At 45.0% G+C, this 21,804-nt stretch overlaps 1 protein-coding gene across 2 annotated transcripts in view; it reads left to right on the top strand.

Moving 5' to 3' along the window:
• NTN4 (netrin 4) overlaps positions 1–21,171 on the top strand; it is a 43,893-nt gene extending 22,722 nt beyond the window's left edge. For both annotated transcript variants that reach the window (XM_088165076.1, XM_088165077.1), the window contains 7 exons: positions 4,112–4,238; positions 5,375–5,563; positions 11,690–11,906; positions 12,658–12,770; positions 13,933–14,001; positions 15,689–15,859; positions 19,444–21,171. In XM_088165076.1, the coding sequence (XP_088021202.1) occupies positions 4,112–4,238; positions 5,375–5,563; positions 11,690–11,906; positions 12,658–12,770; positions 13,933–14,001; positions 15,689–15,859; positions 19,444–19,580 (1,023 nt within the window). In that variant the 3' untranslated portion in view covers positions 19,581–21,171. The remainder of the gene's footprint in view (positions 1–4,111; positions 4,239–5,374; positions 5,564–11,689; positions 11,907–12,657; positions 12,771–13,932; positions 14,002–15,688; positions 15,860–19,443) is intronic.
• The last annotated feature ends 633 nt before the right edge of the window (positions 21,172–21,804 follow it).

The following is a 21,804-nucleotide window of genomic DNA, read 5'->3' as shown; positions in this document are numbered from 1 at the left end:
ATAACTAAAGAAATGCATGTCTACTTATGGGCTGCAAGAAAGGGCTTGCTAGTATCCACCTTTTTTGTTGTTTCCAATGCATAAAAATGTTTGCTGTCATGCTGGAATTATGTAAAAGAAAGAAGATATTTTCTTCAGTGGAATAAAGCTAGGTTGGAGAGATATTTTAAAGCAGAGCTGTTTTGGGTGGTGGTCATTGTAATGCTACTCTAAGAGAACAAATACTTCAGCCTGAGGCAAGGTTTTTGAATCACTTAGGTCTGACTTTTCATTGAACTTCTGTGGAAAAGGAATATGGAAAAGAAGGTACTAACTAAATGGTTGCACTGAGAAGCACGCTGTTAAAGACTCTGTTTCCCTCTGCTCCCTTGGTTTGGCTGCCCATTTAGGTCTTTAGCTTCTTCCTTAGCGGGTCTGCACCCCACACTCTGCCTGGCTGAGAGGGGTTGAGGCCACCATGAAACTTGAGGAGATCTTGGAGAGGCAGTTTTCTCAGCCCATTTAAGTAGCAGTGCTGTAAAGGCATGTCAGTGTCAGACTTGGGAAACCTGCTGCCTTTTCCAAAGCTTACTCCCAAAGACTGGAGACTGGGTAGCCGCTTCTGATACAGAAGCGAGGTCAGCCATTGCATCCCATGCCTCTGCAGATGTTCACCCAAACATGAATCCCACTGAGGTGATGAGTTGCCTGTAGTGAGCTGGGGCACACAGGTTTGCAAAGTGCAAGGTGCATGCATTGCAGCCTGGGCTACTGAACAGCCATGCTGGGCCCTGCCCAGATGACCCTGGGCATGTGGGATGTACAGTGGAATCTGCACTTGGGAGGGAGCAGCTGATGGAGGCTGGTTGTGATAAACCCTGAGGAAAGGAAACTGCAAAGCAGTTTGATAAGTTAAGAATCCCTTATGGTAAGAATGGGGAACATGTTCCTCCTGGCCCAGCTGGACAGCACCCACTGAGTCAGGCTGGGGCCCAAGCCTACAGACCTCTGTGCTGGTCCTGCACTTGCCTTTAGGCAGTCAGGATCGTGCTATTCTGTTATTTTTTAAGATTTTCAGCCAGACCATTTGTTTCCTTTTGCCCAGGTGCATGGCACCTTTGCAAGCAATCAGTACCAGGAGTGTCATGCTATGCTCTGAGTCTATCTAGATAAACACCAGCTGGCTTGATTTGCATCATCTCCAACTTGGCTCTTTTGCAGCTCTCCTTGCCACAGCATGAGAGACCACAAGCCTTCCATTGCTGCAAGTTTTTAAATTATATATAACCTCTTTCCTTAGAGTTCACATACAGATTAATATTAATATGTTGGTGCACAGCTAGCTATTCAGTGGTTTACTTACCAGCTTTGCATGCCAAATTACTGGTGGCACAGCAGATTCTTGGAATACCCATCCTATTCTGTTTTATTTTCACCCACCTTCCTTTATTCCAGCAATGCAGCATGCTCTATTATACAGCAGTTGGGCTTTCAGTAAATCCAAGCTCTTGCTCTTTGGAACCATGACTGCTCCTTGGTGGGGCATTTTGCCTTGCTCTCTGCTGGTGTCTTGGGATGCTTAATCCTTTGAGGGTTTCTGAGGTGCTGCTTAGTTTCAGATGAGTTTTTGGATTATTAATGCTGAGCAGCCTCTGGATGATTGATTGGGTCCCCACTGATTCTTTGTGTGGCTTTGGCAAGGAGCAAACTGAATTTGGAGGGTGAGGCTACAGGCTGTGGGCACAGAAAGGGGGAGCACACATCCCCACAGTAATTCTGAGTGTCCCCGTGTCTGAGACAATTTCTGTTCGCAATTCTTTGCCAATGTCCTTCTCCCTTTAGCATTATGATTGCAAAATCAGAAAAGGACCCCCTGGCTTTGACCATGGCACCCTCTGCCTCCTTCCAGTCACCTTCCCTTCCTGATCAAGTATGTCCTGGGTCTGGTGGGTGCCTCTACCCTTACATCTGGGAAAGTCCTGTGGAAGGATTTCTGGAGGATGTCTCTGGCCACAGATGTGGTTCAGGCTAGTACAACATGTCTAGCCCTAACCACTCAATGGCCAAAGGACTTGCAAGAAACTCCTACCAAAAGTGGCATCACAGAGTTAGGACACCATCAAAACTGTCTGAAGATGAGCAGTACAGGTTTAGTCATGTTCTGTTTCCATGCAGGTGTGTATGCTTTTAAATGTGTGTGAAGAGACTCTGTAACATTGGTTTGTGTGTGGACCTTGCCTAAAAAACATGAGAGAGAAATTTATTGATGAGTGATAATTTAGGAAAGGGAGGTATCCGAAAGTTTGTAGAACATTTTGTTGGTGGCAGCAAAAATGAAAAAATGAAAACACAAGACACTCATTGAGAACTAAATATACCCTCTGCAAATTCGTTGTTTCTTTTCTATATTTAGTTCTCATTCTTTTCAAACATTAGCACACATTTAAGCTTATATCAATACAGTAAGCCAGACAGACCAAGTAGTATCGGCAGTGAGACCAGCTAATACCTGTGATGAGGCCAGGGAGCACAGAAAACAATGTTAGCTTAGTATTTTCACTTTAGCTTAGATGCTTGTGCATTCTGACTCCATCTGCACCTATCCAAAGCCCCATTGCTGTTTTGTATTTTTTGATGACCTGACATTTTAATAGGGCAGGAATGAATTCAGTAAGTTTTTGAAAGATCTTGCTATTTTCCTTTCTGCTTAAAAGTCTTTGAAGGACTTTCCGGGTCAGTTTTGAAATTTTATCTGTACTGGTTTGACTCCTATTTGACTCCTGAGAGATAGCAGCTGAAATCTATCCATTACATATTAATAAATCAGAAAGCCATCATTAGCCAGGAGTGTGTGGTGTGTGTGTGCACCTATGTAACAAGCAGGAGCTGTTTACAACATGTTCAAGGTCCTCTTCTGTTTTGTTTACTGGAACCTTTTTGTGGCAGTCTCAGCAGCAAGTCATGCAGTTAGGAAGAGCACACTTGCAAAACAACAAGTTAAACTGTATGGAAGGCAGCATCTTCCAGTAGCAGTTAAAGCCATGCCCCATCTCCAGGCTGGATCACCAGGCACCCCAACCACCCTGTGTCTCTCTCGATGCCAAAAGCAGCTGGCAGCTGGTGCAGCTCCCTTGGTTTTATGGCCAAGTTGTGGCATGAGCACAGGACCACGCTGGCAGGGCAGAGCTCGACCATGAGCAGCAGGAGAAGCTGATGCATTTAAAAGCAGAATGTGGAGCAGAGTAAAGCTGCAAGCACAGACACATATCAGAATAGCTACAGTAGATAGCTGCCTGCCATGCTGCATGGGAAAAGGCAGGGCCTTGAGCCTTGCCAGCAGAGCCATGCTGCTGCAGAGCTTGGTCTTGTTGCACCCAGGCACTGCCGGGCTGCTCCCATCCTCTGGCTACATCCTGTTTTCTTTGCATTTGCCAACAGGGTGAGTAATGCCAGCGACTGACAGGGCAGCTGGCACCAAGTGTGCTGTGCTGGCTTTTTATCTCTAATTACCCCCTTACATTGGGCAGTCTAGCTGCTAAATTATCTGTCATGGACATGTCCGAGTATAGTCAGTCACAGGCCTTGTGCTATCCTTGATTCTTCCTTTGTGGGGCAAAAATCCTGCCTAGGATGAGTAGATATTTATGTTTCAGGGAGTTGATTTTCTTTTTTCTCATACTTATTTGTGCTGGAGATAGCTGGACACACAGAGCTGGGTGCTGAGATTGTAGGTGCTATTCCTGCAAAGGTGTACTCATTTTTATGAGAGAGAAAAAGAGAAAGGTTTTACAGTGTCTCCAATGGTGCTTTGAATCCTGTCATTTTTTTAATCTCTCCTGGAAATTCAAACTGCATCTGGAAACTGCTAAAGACCCTTTTAGATCTTAAAAAAAAAAAAAAAAAGGTACAATTATACAATACCGTGACGTGCAGATCTACACATACTAACCTAACTGAAAGTGTAACTACAGAATATTTGCCCTTGGCTGAACTGAACATCATGCTATATCCCTCCTTCTAGTCAATGCAATAGCATGTAGGTGGCATGCTATTTCCTGTATGTGGGCATTACTTGTGCCCTTGAGACTCTGGCCTTTGCTATGGGTGATCTTTGCTCTCTTTCCTCTGCTAGGTCCATGGGAAATGCATGTGCAAGCACAACACTGCAGGGTCCCACTGCCAGCACTGTGCCCCTCTCTACAACGACCAGCCTTGGCAGGCTGCTGATGGCAAGACTGGAGCCCCCAAAGAGTGCCAGTGTAAGTAGCCAGTCAAGAACGGTATCTGCAGATCCCCTGCCACAGTGAAATGCTTCCTCCACGTGTGCCTTTCTCCCGTGTGTCCAAGAGGTGGTGGGGAGGTGCTTTCCAAGCAGTTCAGTGAGTGAAGAGCCACTCCACACCCCTGCCCAGCACCCACCACACCTTTGTGTGGCAAGGACAGCCCTGTTTGCACAGCCCCTCACTTGGCAATCCTCACCAGACCATGATGCCTGTTGGTTTGACCTTTCTGCTTGCCCCTGGGCACAGAGGGCAGGAGGAGCTGTGGGCTCTGGAGGTGTGAAGATCAGTTCTGCAGTGCCAGGGAGGACACTCAGGGTGAGTTCTGGAAGCAGGGGAATGCAGAGGTCATGGGGCCATCTGCTTCAGTAAGAGCAGCAGTCTAGCCAGAAGGGCACTGAGGACTAACCACACCGCCCCAGGAAGGTTTGCAGGCCTGCTGAGTTCCATCCTGCCCTGGCTACAATGCTGTCCATACCTAAACTACCATCAGCCTGTCTATGTGGGCTATGGTGATGCTCACTGCAGTATGGATGATTCCTGAGGGAATGACAATGAATTCCTACTTATACCAGCAGCATTTGATGAGCAGGCATTGGAATAGATCACGTTTGACCCCTGACTTCGGTCGTGTGGGCATGCAGACTTCCTCCATTGCCAGCACAGGGTAAGGAGGGTGCTTGTCCTCTCTCACACACCTCTCCTCCACCTGCTTTTTCCTCCATCAGCTGCAGGGAGCATCCTGTCAGCACCCTCATGGCAGGTATTTTATAGGACAATGCTGATTTCTAAAGCTGGGAGGGAAGGATCCTTCCTCAGCAGGACCTGTTGAATGTCAGTCTCTATTCTGGCCTGACCACCTATGGCTATCCTTGTACTGGAAAGCCTGTATCGGAAATAAAAGAGTTAAAGAAAATACTCTTTCTTAAATGTTATCTCCAGAGGTTGGGAATGTAGATGAAAATGTAGTGATACTTCCTGCACTCGAATGAGTGACAGGTTCATAGGCTGAGTCCCCATTCCAAAACACGGGTTGGTGTTTGTGTCTCTTTTCTATAAATCAGTATCTCTCACTGCCTTAATGAGTCTTTCTGTTCCCTTTGGCTTCGCCTCAGCATGCAAGTGTAATGGGCACGCCGACACTTGTCATTTTGACATGGATGCGTGGCTGGCGTCGGGCAATCGCAGCGGCGGCGTCTGTGACAACTGCCAGCACAACACGGAGGGACAGCACTGCCAGCGCTGCAAGCTGGGCTTCTACCGCGACCTCAGGAAGCCCTTCTCTGCCCCAGACGCCTGCAAACGTGAGTCAGTGACCTTGTACTAGCAAAGGGCTTCTCGAGTGGGAAGGTGTCAAACGTAAGGTGAGATCTTCTTGCCCCTGCTTGGAGCAATATTCTTGCTTCAGCGAAGGACAGGGAGCTCTTTGAATCCTCTTTGTGATAGTACTTGCAAAAAGCAGTGGTGATATTTGCAGGGTGACAGTCTGCAGATGCTGTTGACAAATCTGTCCCAAAGATCCCTGTAGCCTGAGGGCAGGGGAAGAGAGATGATTCATTTACTTTCTTCGATTGCTATTTTTGGAGAGGAAAAGCTGCATCTTGTTTTCATGTTCTCCTTGTTTGGTGATTGTTACAACCTCAGAATCAGGTTCCTCAGCCAGCAGGGGTGCAGCCGATAAATAACATCGCCCACTAGTTTGTGTTTGCAGGAGCAGCAGGCGGGTATGGAAGGACAGGCAGAAACACAAGTGATATTCCAGAAGGTGGGACACTGAGGAAGCAACACTAAAAACGATGATTCAGGCGCATGTGAAATTAAATCTTTCCCAAGCAAAGAAGCAATCCAAAAGCCACATTCCCCAGGGACCACTGTGAGGATGGTGACTCACCATGGGGGACTCCAGATCCCCAAATTATGCTGAGAACTTTATGCTGGTCAGCTAAGTATGGGGTGCAGGCATGCCCTCCTCTCTGAGCCTACAGCTGCCCACTGGCTTCACCACATTTCTCCTCGCTGACTCACTTACTATGAGGGGGACCTTCACAAGTGACAGAAAGAAATCCAGCTGACACCCTGCCTGTGTCTTTTGAGGAGACACTGAGCACATCTCTCTCCTCTCAAGGAGAAGTACCTGCATGTAAAGGAAGAGCAAACCCTTCTGCAGCGGGGAGCTGCATCCCAGGAGGTCGTGTGAGGTTTCAGTTTGTTCATTGACATCTGGTGGGGAACAGCTGCTTTTGTCCTGCTCCTTTGCTGCACATTATCCTCATGAGATTCCCAGCAGCCCCACCAGTCTGTTGCAGAGGTCTTCCTCCTCTCCACCTTTCACTCATTGCAAGGAGGGGCAGCAACAGCTGAGCTGCCTGTTTTACAACCCTAGTTCTCTTTATGGAAACGGAATTGACCACAGTTCATTGCTTGTGTAAATAATTACTTCACTGCTGTAGTATGTACACAATAATTTATTTTTTTAAACAGTGAATTTAATGACTTTAAAAAGTTTCATTACCTACTTGTATACATCAAAGTTCTAAGTCCCATCTGTAACATCAGATATTTTCCCTTCTTAAATATTGCCAGAACTTAGGCAATGAACTTTTGTTTTGGAGTCTCATTAGGGAAAAAAAAACATGTTTAAGTCTTGCATTTAGACCCAGAGCAGAGGCTATATGTTTTTTTCTAACTTGTGGTTTCATCCTTGTTATTAAAAAAAGAACAAATAGTATTAATTGACTGCTGGTAGATAATGCAGGATGGAAGACTGAAATAATGGGACCCTCAAGCTCTGAAACATCATTGTACTGTGGTTCTGGTACCTTTGCTAGGGTTGTAATTCCTGTTATTCCTTACATGCCAGCTCCCATCAGGGGAGAATATGCACTTTTCTGAGGCCATTGAAGACAAGTGAAGCTTTGGTCCTGAGTTGAGTGTGGTTTTCTGGACACCTAAAAACACCACCCTTCACTTTGGAAGCAGTAAAAGTGGCCTCTTATCTCCTTTGTCACATCATTCAGTCCATTGAGGGGCTGGAGTTTCATGAGGGACTCACTGTGGGCTTGTCCTTGTGCCAGAATGCCCAGTCCATAATCTGTGGCTGTTTGCAGGGTCCAAGAGGAAGCCAAACAGCACCTCCTGGGCTGGCCAGCACAGAGCCTCCTTCCTTGCAAAGCCAGATGGAAACAAGAGGTGCCAGGACATATTGCTGCAGAGCAGCCCCAGCTCCAAGGGAAGGCTGCCAACCCTGTGCACGTGCCTGTGTTCCAGTTAGACCATTGCTAATGAAGTCAGGCAGTGCATCACATCATTAACTATGTGTTAGCCAAATTCCAGGGTGCTAGATTAAAAAGTTTCTCCCTGCCTTTAGGAGCTCGAGGAAGCTGTGAATATTAGATGATTAATGGGTATTTTTGTTGACATATGACAGCACTTGGTTCTCTTGGCTTTCTGCATTCATGTCTGAATCACTGGCCCATGACATTCCACTTTACACATTTCTGAAAGAAAAAAGTGTGCCTCCATTACTCTTTAATGCAACAATCCAGCTTTATGGACCACTAGATACCCATGAACTCTGGTATTTAAAAGCCAAAGATAACATATATTTAACAAGAACTGTAAGATACTCTTGAGTATAGTGAGAAAAGGTTTACATTTATTTAACTTCTGCATTAAGTACATCTACTTCATCACTCTTTTTGTTTTCTGCATTTATTAATTGCAGAGCATGATACTCCCTCAAGAATCTGAGAAAGACAGCTTTTCCTAGCAGAAACTGAATTCCACAAATATAGGGATTATCTGAATGCTTTCTTTTCAGAGACTCTGTTACTACAAACTCCCAGATGATTTCTCTCTGGGCTTTTCAAACCCTCACAAATGCACTCCTCCCTAAAACCTCTTCACCCCTTCACTTCTGGTCTCCTGCTGCCAGGAATGCTCCTGCACCCAGGGACCCAGCATCTCACGGGGGAGATGGCAGCTGCAGGGCCGTAGAAAATGACTAATGACTGTTAAATTAAATTATATAAGATCAATTACAGCCTATGCCTGGAACATTTCCAAGGACCATGCCATGGTCTGCAATAATAAGGGGCATGCATGGAAGGCCATGGCATTGCCTGCTTTTTTCTGGCTCAAGACAGCATTATTGTTCAACCATTGAAAATTTTAAAATGCCTAGGTCAAAGTAAATAAAGGAGTTGTTAAGCCATAATCTTTAAGGATACTCTAAAGATTCTTGTAGGCAAAGAGTGTATATAATGTTTGCTCAGGAGTAGGCATGTACCTGATAAAATGGAACATTCTAATGTTTAAAACACCAATCTGATGACTCTTTTCACCCGTCTTACCTATGAGTCCTTTTCTTTCCATCCTCATGAGCTTTTAAGCCTCAGCTACAGTACAGTTACAGACAATAAAATCGAGTTTTATAATTGCCAAGTTTATTTTGCTTTTCAGCTGTAAGGTTTTGAGGGTAAATATTTGTCATTTCCAAAGGTTAGCTGACAGCCGAGAAAACCACAGTAGTATCACCAATCCAGGGCAGGGGAATCCAATTCCCACTCACTGATTTTCCATCCTAGTCAGCACATTCAATGCCAGGACTGGCAGCTGTTAATTCCTGTGTGCATGGAAATCACATGCAGAATACTGCTATATAGCATTGGCTGGTAAATTGGCATTTTTAGCAATGCAGCCTACAAATGAAAAGAAAGCAAAAGGATCAAGTTTGTCAAAGATTTCAAAGCTGAGGCCCAGCCATTCCTTCTCTTGCAGGAGCTCCCTTGGCTGTGGAGTCTCTCATCCTCTCTGGGGAAGTGGCCATGGTGCATGAGACAGGCACTGTGCAGAAGCCTCACACTGAGTCTTACGCTCTGCGCCTGTGTATCCACAATGAAATGCCACCCAACACTGTCTGTAGCTACTTTTTCTGCTGCTCAGCTGCTCCTCTCACCTTCCTGGGTGTGGGTCTCCTACTACTTGTGCTACAGTGAGGTGCAGATTGTGTGGAAATAGGAAAATGGGGTCTAAAACCAACACAGCACAGCTTCCCATGAGGGCTCAATAGCTCCAGCTTTCAAACATTTTATAATCAGTCCTGCAATCTTTTTCTTCCTGCCCTTGCCATAGTATGGAAGCACTCCATCCTTTTTCCATGCATTTCTTTCAAATGTGATATAACATGCTATAATGAGCCCTAGAGCCTCATTTCTGTGCTTGGTGCATAGCAATGGGCTTCACTTTATGTCTGCATTGCTCAGCAAGTTCCCACTGCAGCCCACCACAAACATTTACTGTGTTGAAAATTTGTCACCCAAACCATTCAGATCAATGCCTTTTGATGTCATCTTGGGCCTTAACCCAAGATCCAAGAGCAGAAATCTTCAATTTGCCAGCCACCATTGGAAAGCAGATTGACACCTTGGTGGTTCATTGAGGAGCAGTCAGGAAGGATGGGATCCATGGAAATGGATATGCAGGCCTCTTACAACACATCTCTTTATGGCTTTTATTAAAAAGTATAGCTAACTACATCCTCATTTTTAGTTGCCTTTTTAATTGCCTATGATTTTGCTGCTCTTTTTCAAAACAGCTTTTGTAAATTTAATGCTCTTACTTCACTGTAGAGTTGCCACTGATGTTAAATTTTATATTAGAAAAAAAGAAGTGTGTAAAAGAACTGTTTAAAACATAAAAGCCCCAACCCCAATGGGGCTTTGTGTAAAATTCAGCTGAAACCTGACCAAAACAGGACCAAATCTCTGGCTGAGCAGTGGGTTTATCTCATTAACTGGAGGAGAATAGAAGAGCCTTAAGTGCCTGATATTTCCCCTGAAGGGCCTGAGGAATGCCAGAAATACCCTCCTCATCTAGTAGAAAAAGGGAGCATTTGGCTATATGTATCAGGTGTAAAACACTTCACAGACTTCAGGAGAAAGGTATGCAAGTCTCAGTGTGTGCTGTTGAGAACTATGCTATTAAAGGTACCAGAGTTCAATGCCTGCAGCTACTTACGCAGTTTGTGGAGAGGCTTTCTAATCTTTTAATTTTATATAATTATATTTGTTTGCAAGTGGCAAGGGTGGGGAAAATTTGGGGATTATTTTGGCAAAGATGTTGGAATCATAGTCGCCTCTAAGTTAACTGCCAGTATTAATCTATCCTTTAATATTTTGAAACTATACTCCAGGTACGTCAGATTCCTGAAACCACAAAAATGTTGTCAGAGCAAAATTAAATGTATATGTGCAGCACTAAGTATTTTAAGAGAAAGAAATATGTTGTCTGTAGTGGCTTTCCTGCTCTATTGCGTTCACAGTTGCAAAATAGAAAGACTGGTATTAGAATTTAGTTAAAATATTCCCTACAGGTATAATTTTCTCAGGAAACTTAATTTTATGCAAATGAAGCTTTGGACAAAGGTCTTTCAGCCGGGAATTTTTTGCCATAATGTGTAAGGCTGACTGTACCATGTCCTGCTCAGAGAACCAAACCCTGAGGTGAGAAGAGCACAAGTCACCCAGTTACTGGTCCTGCGGGCCACAGCATCACCTGCTGACCTGGCCACATGGTCAGAGATTTGGCTCACGCTTTTGATAACTGTATTTCTGCTCTTTGAAAACATTAACATCTTTGGGGGAAAGTAGCCTTGTAACAGACATAAATTATATTTATGTTAAAAAACCCTAAGGAGTAGGTAAGGAAAACTTCACACCACCTATTTTAGTGCGTCCTTTCTGAGAACCCAGTATGTCCCAGCACACTTCTCATGCATTGTTCTAATGCAAAGGGCTGTGAGGGAGAAAAGAGAGCAGCTGCAATTTCTGACGTGCTCTCTGCAAACCCGTGTCCTGGAGAATATGCAAAAGCCTATCTCTGACCTGTCAGTTTTCTCATTCTTTTTTCCTAATATTCTTAATTGGTAGTTTTAAAAATCAGACAGAGACAGAGAGGTACTTTTTGCTCAGCCTTCACTTGAATTCAAATGACTGTTCTGAGGGGGTTTTTTTAACCTCCTGGATGCAAGACAGTTGTTATTACTTCAAAAAGCAATTATGCTCCGGTTCATTTTTGCAATGAAGCACCAGCAGCTGCTTAGACGTCACAGTGAGGCAGGCACATCCCTGGGTACTTGGCCAGATTAGAATCCAGATGCTGCGAGGAAAGAATAAAGGCCTGTTTGGCAAAACATAACACGACACAACAGTAGGTTGACTAATTAAAAACTAGCTCACAAAAGTTAAAATTCTACATATTCCAAAGGGATACTCAGCTCAGATTTGTAAGGGTGAGGGATAAAAAAGCCCAGAAACCCCAGAGGTGTCCCTAGGCAGAGAGGTGGTTTTGCAGGCATTTCCTGCACCTTTGCGGTGCACAGGTCGTGCACTCACAGATGCTCTGTCCCTCTCGGTGTCCCTCCCCTGCAGCTTGCTCCTGCCATCCTGTGGGATCGGCCGTGCTCCCCCTGGGTCCCCGCACCTTCTGTGACCCCAGCACTGGTGACTGCCCCTGCAAGCCCGGCGTGGCAGGGCCCCGCTGTGACCACTGCCTCCCCGGCTACTGGGGCTTCAGTGCCTACGGCTGCCGCCCCTGCGACTGCGCCCGCAGCTGCGACCCCCACACTGGTGATTGCCACAGCAGCAGGTGAGTTGGGCATCTCACCATACCCCACCATTCCTCACCATTCCTCACCATTCCTCACCATTCCTCACCATACCCCACCATTCCTCACCATTCCTCACCATTCCTTACCATACCTCACTATACCTCTGTGATCTCATTTTCAGGGAAGGCTCTATTTACACATGGCAAGCAGGCTGAAAAGTATCCATTATGTAAAATACTTTGGGTTTTCTGTGGCCAAGAAGTGGGGATAGAGTGGGAGCTGAGGGTGTGGTACCTGGCACACCATGGCAGGGCACCAGCAATGCTGGAATTTTTGCTCTCAGTGCTGGTGTTAATGTATTGAGTGTTTTCCACAACCTTCACTGTAATTTCCTCTCCACCAGCAAAATGTGGGGACATCTGAGTGAGAGGAGATCGAAGGCTTAATTTTGCTGTTGTAACTCAGCTTATGTTGACTGTGGCTTGGCGTCAAGCTCTGACTTTTAGAAAACAGCACATTTTACTAATCCCACTCTCCAGATCTGATATGTTACTTTTTTATCAGACTGAAGATATTTGTGGTATATAAATCCCTGTAATATATTTTAAACCCAAAATGGATCCATGATCCTCTCTGACAACACTCACCTGTTCACCACCCAAAACTGCCTCTTGCATTTACCATCATCAAGACACACAGTCACATTGTGTCTGGAGGATGGGCTGGTAGTGGCTCTGATTTCCACTGGCTCCTAGAAGAAGGTTGATCATCTTCCTTTCCCCTCAACAGCTCAGATGTGACCTGGCACAATGAAGCACCTCCATTCCAGGCAGTGCACAACGAGAGTGAGCCCACCTGGGGCTGGGAGGATGAACAGGGCTTCTCTGCACTCCGGCACTCTGGTAGGACTGCAGCTTTGCACATGTTACATCTGCCCAGTCCCTCCCACCAGCAGCCACTGCAGACCTAGTCTTCTGCACTGACTTGTAGTTAGCACCCTGGGAGTTGCAGGGGGGAATGGAGATTCCCCCACTAACATGTGGAGGAATGTCCTTGTGACCACCTCCTTCCCCTCCAAGAGTCAGAGGAGCCTGATGGCTCATCCCATAAATGCAAGGACGTGCAAACTCATTAGGCAGATGCTCCATGCTGAATGCCTGTACCCAGCACTTAGCTGTTGTAAGGCAAGAATTTGCAGTCTCAACTCTGAATTTCAAGGCTGAATGCCCTCATGTTTTACTTGACCATCATGTTTTAAAGGTATCCTTATATTCCCTAAAACTCAACAAACCAGTAACTTTAAATAAAGGGTGAAGTTTTCCACTTCACTGGCAAGCAGTTAGGGGATTTCTAACTCAGAATTTATTTCCTCGATACCCACAACAATTTTGGCATCACTTGCAGCTTATGATGCAATTTGGGATGGTCTAGCATGCAGCTGGAGAAGTTATTCCCCTCCTGTGTTCCCAGCCTGGGGCTGATGGGTGCTACATGCAAGGCAGGCTGGCCCCGTGGGGCAGCATCAAGCTGTCCTCCCTTGCAGCTGCTGCATGCAAGCAGGCAAGCGTCATTTCCTCCATTTTCAGAGAGCAGCTTGATAACATCTCCAAGATACAATAATTGAGTTAATTGAGGGGAAAGCTCCATCATTTGTCTAGGCGACTTCATTTTAAACGTAAATAAGTATATCATGTTATTCTTTGTTCTAAGATCACGGAAGTCATTAATCTGCCTTAACCTCTGCAACATTTCCTTTTAAAATTTTGTCTGGTACATTACGGTGTGGAAAATACCACAGGGAAAGATACGCATGTTATTTGCATCCCAAGGCAAAATAATAAGGCCTTTGTTTTCCTTCTCTTCTAATTGTAAACAAGGAGTAATTGCCCTTGGACTAAGAGTCTGTATTCACTCTCAATCTGAAAACAGTTGCAAATTTCTTTTTTTTTTGCATGAGGCTTATGGACTACTTGAAAAATCTCTGGTAGTTCCTGGGCTCTGCCTGCAAATGCTCCTGTCTTTTAAGCACAGTTCACAGCCATTTGCTTCCTTCTTTTTCCCCAGGTAAATGTGAATGTAAAGAGCAAGTTTTAGGGAATCCCAAGGTCTTCTGCGGGATGAAATACACCTATGGTGAGTTGTGGGTGAAGGGGTTGTAAAGGGAGGTGCTGCAAGGCAGTGCAAAAATGTATATAAAGCGTGAGAGCTACTGTGTGTGCTCCATCCTGGCAAACTCTCAGGATACTTAGTCTAAAGGTAAATCTTCAACCAAAATGTATAGGCATCATGATTCCAAGTCAAGGTGGGTGAAGCATCGTGTTCTGTTACCCATCTCTCTTGTACTGTACCATGTAAAAATCCTGGGAAGACAAGAGCTAGTAGTGTCCCTGGGAGGTTGTCTAGGTCCAAGACAGACTACAAACCACTTACAAAAAGTGGGTCACTATAACGCTGTCTGTAAACAAGGTGCCCTAATCAGAGTCTAGAAATTACTGTATCTGAATGATACTGAATGTAAAGAGGGACTGTAATCACCACTCCATGGACAGAACAATTCCAGCAGCTATTGGGAACTTCCCATTGTCAACAAAGCTCAGCTGTTGCAATGGGATGATGTATATTGTCTATGTGTCTCTTGGATTTAAATGAATGAGAAGCACTTTGTTTCCCAAGACCTCCGTGGTGTGTGCCAGTGAACTGCCTCCTTCATACTGTGGCAGAGCAAGGAATGCTCTGTGCAGCACTCCCTTCCTTCACAAGGAATCTCTTGCAGGGGTCTCTTGCACCTGTTTTGTCTCACTCTGAAGTTGAAAATGCACAGAGAGATAGCCCATACCTCTGCAGACTGCAGAGCAGCCCACAAAGTGGAGTTCAAGGGGCTGCCAGTCATTGAATTGTAGCCCCAGCTTAGTGATATTAGGAAAAAATTTGATTCTGCTCTGTTTTGCTTCCCAGCCACGATAGTAACTGTGTTTAATCTTGCAGAAGATAAGAAACTGGGAAAAAAAAGTCATAAAACCTCCAAGTTCATAAATCTTATCTAAAGTGCACTCAGCCTTTCTCCCCTTTCATCAGTCAACATGTGAAGGTGCCAGCTAAACTAGAGAGACAGATGAATTATGGGGCTCATCATGAGCTCCAGGAGGCCACACTGTGAGAGGCTGCCCTGAGCTTCCCAACCTGAGTGCTCAATAAAGCAGCACCATATGGGGATACCACCAGTATAGGTCAGGTGGAGGAGCTGAGCCCTGAGCCTCCACCACACAGGAGCTCAGCAGTGGAGTGAATGCCAGGTAATGTGGAAATGTGCCTGTGGCTATGAGTGAGCTCAAAATACTCCCTGGTTTGCCCCAGTCCCCACCAATACCTCACTCTCCTTCACTAAATTTGGATTTGGCATTTCTGCAAAGCAGCAGGACTGGCACCAGGGTGGGTGAGGCTGAGGCCAGAAAAGCCTCCAGGTCCATCCCTAAATCCAATTGATTTCCAAAAGTGCTAAGGAACACAAAGTGTTTGCTGAGCTCCGGGGAAAAATGGGATCTCATACCCTCATGGCAGTTCCAGGGGCCATGGCCAAAACAGCTGGCAGCATTTCTGCCCATGGGTGTGGGGATGTATGTTCTCCCCAGCAGCTGCTCTGATCCTGGGCTCCCCAGCAAGGAGCACTGGGCTAGCACCACTGTAACAAAGCACTTGTCCTCACTACTTCACCCAGACACCAGCACTAAACTGGGAGAAAAAAAAAAAAAGAAAAAGAAAAAGAGAGCCCTGTAGATAGTTTGTATGTTCCTGGTTTTAATTCCTGTTTTTGGTTTCCCAGTGATCAAGACCAAGATTTTGTCAGCTCATGACAAAGGCTCCCACGCAGAAGTCAGTGTGAAGATCAAGAAAGTCTTGAAATCTACAAAGCTGAAGATCCTCCGGGGGAAGAGGACACTCTACCCGGAATCCTGGACTAACAGAGGCTGCACTTGTCCCATCCTCAATCCTGGTAAGTTTGACTCCCTGAACAGTACATCCCCACCACATATACAAAGATTTCATTGCTGCCCCTCTATCCTCTCGTACCAACGAGCTGAGATTGCAGTGCTGATTAAAAATTATTGTCTGTTACATCACTTGGATTCCAACAGCAATCTCCATCAAATTGAAATTTCATAGAGAAAAACTCGGTTCATCCTATAGGCTTTGAAACATACAGTTCTCTTTATGTAGCATAGTAACAGCTTTCAGTTTTACCAGCCTCTGTTCCCAGGGGGAGGGAGATGCACATCACTCCACAATTGCATGATATATCTTTCAAAGCTAAAGCTAATTTGAATCCATAAAAACACATTTAAATCTGAGTTGTGATACTGCACTGAAGTTCTAATCTAAACTCAAGGGAAGATTTCTCTTTGAAAATAACATAAATTTACATCTGTAAGATTTAGAAGAAATTTTCTTATGCAGTGAAGGGAGAGCTCCACAGTTTTTCCCACGTTCTTTTGCTGAAATGGAGTATAACCAGTGATGGCTAAACAATGCATGCAGTCTCCACTATGGATAAGGACATGCAGATTCAGGGGTTTCTTCCACAGAGTAACACTAAGCTCCAGCTGACACACCTCTCTCTACAACTCCAAGATAAATGAACAGTTACCAGCTAATTCAGATGAAGGGTTTTCTTTCTATAAAGTGTATACACCACTGGGAAATTGGCAATGGAAGCATTGATGTAGGTGCTGAGATATCCCTTTCATGTGCAACACTAGGAACTGGGGGGTACAGGGCTGTCTGTGAGGCTGTGCAGAAAGGTTATTCACTGATGAGGTGTTTGCAATCTTCTTTCATGTCCACAGGAGGGACTGTCTGGTTTTGAAGGCAAGCTTCTGTGATAGCACAGCTGTAGCTAGGAAGTCTTGTCAGGTGCAAAGGTCAGATGAATCAGCAGCATTAGGTAGGGCTCTACTGTTTAAGTAAAATGTGGATATTTCTGGAACACCATAAATCACTAATCAAATAGCTATAGCTGTGGTATTTTTCCATATGCAGTGAAAACTCAAGCAAGAAAGCCCAGATGCAGCTGCCTTAATATGAACCTGAAGGAATGCAATGGAAGCTGTCCAAAACTGAGCCTGCAGGGCAGCCCCACACACCTGACACCCAGCTTGGCCACTCGACTAACTTCAGAGCTTCACTGGTTTCCCCCAAGAGATGAAAAGACAGCATTAATCACAGAATCAGTGGAGGTCTCTTAGACAACAGCAGGAAGGTGGAGATGCAACTGTCTTTAGTGACAGTCCAGGTGTCTGACACATCAGGTGTTACTCCCTTGTTACTTCCTTGCCAGCTCTCATGATTTACGCTGCAAAGCTTGGTATTGTTTTGAAATGCAGCTGCTGGTCCCATGAGTATAAATTAGTCTCAGCCTTCATGTTGAAAAAATGTTGTGAAGTTTTTTGCTAATAGGAAACTTGAAAACATTAATTGAGTGACTCTTTAAGATTCAATAATGTCAAAGAGGGTAAAAAGGATCCCAGATATTTTTTTCTAATTCGTTATTTTCTTTAGCTATTACTGAGTGGCTTGCAATACAATGTTAGCAGATTCAACCTTCTATCACAGTAAGAGCTTATGGCCTACAGGTGAATAAACCAAAACCAGCTGGATGAAAAGTCAAGCTGACATAAAACAATTTTCTGACGTACAGCTATAATGGGAATCACATCTTCAAAAACATAGAGGAGATCAAAGATAAACATAAAAGTAAGACAGATGTGTTTTTATACTATTTTACAGAAGTAAAGGGATACCAAAAGGAGACTAGGCTGTTAAAGGCTCTGACAAGAAAAAAAAACTCCAAGCATTTATCAAATCTCTGTGCTATTTTCAGATGAAAAACATGCTTAAGTTCCTACAAGGGGAACCCTTTCACCACCCTTGCACATGTTCTCCTCCACACACACATACAGAGGCAGATTCTGCTTCTGGGGGGGCGCTGAGCTGAAAGATTTAAAAGTCTCACCTGTTTGCAAGGTAATAGGAGCCCATCACTTCCATGGCTCTGCCAAGCACAGTCACAGAGAGGCAGAGAGCAGCCTCCCAGGGCAAACTGCACACCCTCAAGTGGCTTGTGGCATCTCAATCATTTGACTCATTCTAATTTTACAGTTCTGTAGCATCAGGTTGAAAATCTAGAAAGCCCTACAGAGTCAGGTACCATGGCAATATTTGCTTGCTCTCTGAGTGTGCATACCACAATTCTCTCTCAAGGGAAATAAATGTAGGAACCCTTGAAAAGCGATGTTTATAACAGCAAGATTGACGTGGCCAAAATTAGTGTCTAGTGAAGGGCGATGCTGCCACACACACATCCTGTGTTTACTTGGCAGAAGAGAGGATGTGTGTGCCCAAAAACTCAGATAAAGTAGAAAGCAAATTGTATTGCTTGACCTTTAGCTTAGGAGGCACCCTCCCTTTATTCTGGACTGCAAAATAAAAACCCAAGACAACACAAGCTACAGCCAGGATGGAGCAGGATGACTGAGAGCACTGGGGAAGGCCCATCTCCCGTGCCTGGTTTGCACCAGTGTGTTGTGCTCCCCAGACTGGTGCAAAAAGGAGTAGGTGCAGGAGGGGTCTAATGCTGGCTGTACTCTAAAAGTGCTGCAGTGGGATGCTGACCCTGGCAGGGAACTCCTCCTGCCATGAAAGGGATTATTCTCCTTTATTATCCCCATTTATGGCACATTTATGGCCCACTTAGGCTGTTCAGACTTGTGTCAGTGTTTCTTTAGCTAATTCAAGCCAAAGGCTTTGCTCTATCCCCCTGTTCAACAGTTGTTACCTGGTTCCAAGCACTCTTTTGAGTCGTGTCCTGAAAGTCAAGTGCAGACCTGGATGCCTGAGGAAAGACCTGCAGCAAGGCACTACAGGGACACATTCCAGCCCTTTCTATCTGCTTCTGGACAACCAGCTGAGGTTTTGTCAGACCCTGCTCTCATGTCTCTAAAACATCTGGCAGAGGCAGAAATTAGCAGTTCTTTTCAGTGTGACAGCCACTCTTTCAGGCTCTTCTAGGGTACTTGTGCCAGCACATTTAGTGTTGCCTCTCATTGGGGTCTGGCACGCCTTTGCCTCCAAGGAGCCACTGGCCACTCCGAGCAAGATACCAAGCTCTGGACCATCCTGCACTGTTCCATTCCTTGAATTTGATGAACTGATTTCCAGGCCCAGATTTTTTCAGGGAGAAGTGAATCAGATGGCTGCAAAATGAAGGTAATAGCAGTTCTCAGAAGAGACACAAAAATTTGCAGTGTGGCCCCCAGAATTCAGCTTTCATTTATATTTAGAAGCTAACAAAATCACATTTTGTGTACTGCATCTCACTGGCAGGTAGCCCCAAGGGTCGTTTTGCCATAGATACAGATAGAACTATAGATATACAGATATAAATGAGAGTCTAGATATATAAATATTTCTTTGTGTAAGTGCTTTCTTACACAGGACTAGAAATCTAGGCTGACTTTGCAGCTCAATAGGCCTCTTAAGCATGGTAGTGTGCAGTTCCCTGACTGCTTTGTTGGTTTGCAGGCTTGGAGTATCTTGTGGCAGGACACGAGGACGTCCGAACGGGCAGACTCATTGTCAACATGAAAAGTTTCGTCCATCAGTGGAAGTCGGCTCTCGGAAGAAAGGTCTTGGATATTTTGAAAAGAGACTGCAACTAGAGGTGTGCAACTGCCTAAGGCATTTCTTTATGCACAAAATGCAGCAGCCTCCACAGAGAGAAGACCTCTAGCATGAAAACTGGAATGTAAGAAAATAGTGCCAAAACATGTAGTGAGGCATTCAGAGTTGTAGGCGCTGTCTAATTTAACCCTTTCTGGCCAATGTTCTTTCACTTGCCTATAGCTTCCTTGTCAGGGCCTCACCCTGAGCCCTGCTCGTTATGTTGAGGGAAACAAAAGGAAGGGTGGTGGATGCTTGTCTCACTCCAGTGCAATGTTGGAGCAAACTTCTGTGAAGCCACTGATCACCCAAGACTAAATTGCCACCCTAGAAGAGCTACTGCTGAGAAGCAAAACACTGCCAGTGCCACTAACGTGGATCCTGAGTGACTTCCAGTGGCTCCCAGAGGATGCTGTGGGGAAGGCAATGGCCACAGCGGTGGGTAGGTGCTGGCACCAGCGTGGCAATGAGAACCACTCTTTAGAAACACCCCCTTACATGTTAGGACATGGCACCCATCAGAGAGAATTTGGTGCCACTGGCTTTTAACCTGTTTGCCCTGCTGAAGGTTTCAGGGGCTAGATTCTCTGCTGATGCTGTTGAGAAGAGAACTGCTGGAGTGAATTGAATCCCTCTGCCTTGGAACAGGTGTGATGCAGGGCAGAGGCCAGCTCTCCACCCACTGCATGGCTGCAAAGAGGAGCCAACTGCAGAGGGTGCAGCTCCTCTGAGCTTTTGTCCTTGAAGTGTTAAAAAATGAACCTAGACCTAGTGTAAATATTTCATTGTATAAAGCACTTTACTACCTGCCACTTCACGGTGCAGGAAGTCTAATTGTGTTGGGGAAAGAAGAATTTGAAGGTGGCATGTGAAAGAAAACTCCCTGAAACAGAAGCACTCCTGAAGACCCCCCGCAGTTGGACAGCGTTAACGGTATAAAGGGAATGGCCAGCCTGGCACTGGCCACTCAGAATATCTGAGGATGCAATCTGAAAGATAAAGTATTTGCACTGAAGTCCCAGCTTCAGACCAGCACTTGGACCCCGTGGACAGGACTCCAGCAAGACTTTGCAAACAAAGTGAGGAGAAGAGACTTTGAGATAAAAATGTAATGGCTGGAGGAGAAAAACTCCGACTGCAGGAAAAGGAGTGGATGCAGAGAATGGAAAGGACTTGCATTCAAATATCACAACCCAGTGATTCATGGTGGGCCTGCAGTTTATTTTAATGTTAGTATTTAAAACTGAACATTTTATTTGTTTTCTTCTGTGTTACTGTTTGCAATATATACAGCCATTATACTCCCTCATTAACACCAGTATGAAATATAGCACATATAGTTTACTGCAGTTTTCAGCACTAAAATATATCTTTTCTGTAAAGCATCTTTAAACCACATTTCATAGAGTGTATTTTGTTCATGAGTGTGAGGGGAAAGAAGACATACAACACCAGAAAAGTCACTAGTCTACCAATCCACTTTATGTATGTATTTTTCTTTCAAGGTCCTGTGGACTCACAAAAAAAAAGATACTATTTTGGTAATTTGTTTTTGTATCTCATGTATGTAATAAATACATATGATTTCAACATCTTCTCCTGTTACTGTTTATGCCAGTGGCAGCAGGGGCTTCATGCCTGCACTAAAGAGCACAAGCAAAGATTGCACCAGGTGAGGAGAAGCTGCCATGGGGGATATTTTTCTCTCTAGTTGGGGAGGTAAAACGCAACACATGATAGAAAGCGAAGTAGTATGGATGGCTCACAAAATTCCATTTCACCCCTTGTTTTGGGAGGTTTATAACCTCTTCTCATAAGAAGGGGAATTGTACCTAAATATTTTCAAAGCTGGCCAGATCCTTGCCTCCACACAGGCTTGAAGGCTGAGCTGCGAGCAGGTACTTATAAGAAGCAAGTCGGGGAAGGCAGAAATAAGGTTTGTTCCCTACATTTGAAACTACTAAGGGGAAACAAAAGGCTATGGGAAACAAGTGCTGTGGCAAAAGATCTACAAAAACACTGCAGAGTGAAGTCAAGCATCAGAAATTAGTGGCCACGGGGTCAAGACATAATCCGCGGTGTGGGCAGCAGCTCCCCGGGTGGGGGTTAATCAGTGACAACGGCAGCACCCGTGTCCCTGCTGGAGGAGAGTGCAGGGACAGGCTCCCCTATGGAGGCACTCAGAGACCAAGAGCCTCCAATAGCTCTGCTTTGATTTAAAAC

This window comes from Sturnus vulgaris, chromosome 5 (genome assembly GCF_052056855.1).
Source record: "Sturnus vulgaris isolate bStuVul1 chromosome 5, bStuVul1.hap1, whole genome shotgun sequence".
In the NCBI taxonomy this organism is placed as follows: domain Eukaryota; kingdom Metazoa; phylum Chordata; class Aves; order Passeriformes; family Sturnidae; genus Sturnus; species Sturnus vulgaris.
This window is presented reverse-complemented; position numbering and strand designations above follow the sequence as displayed.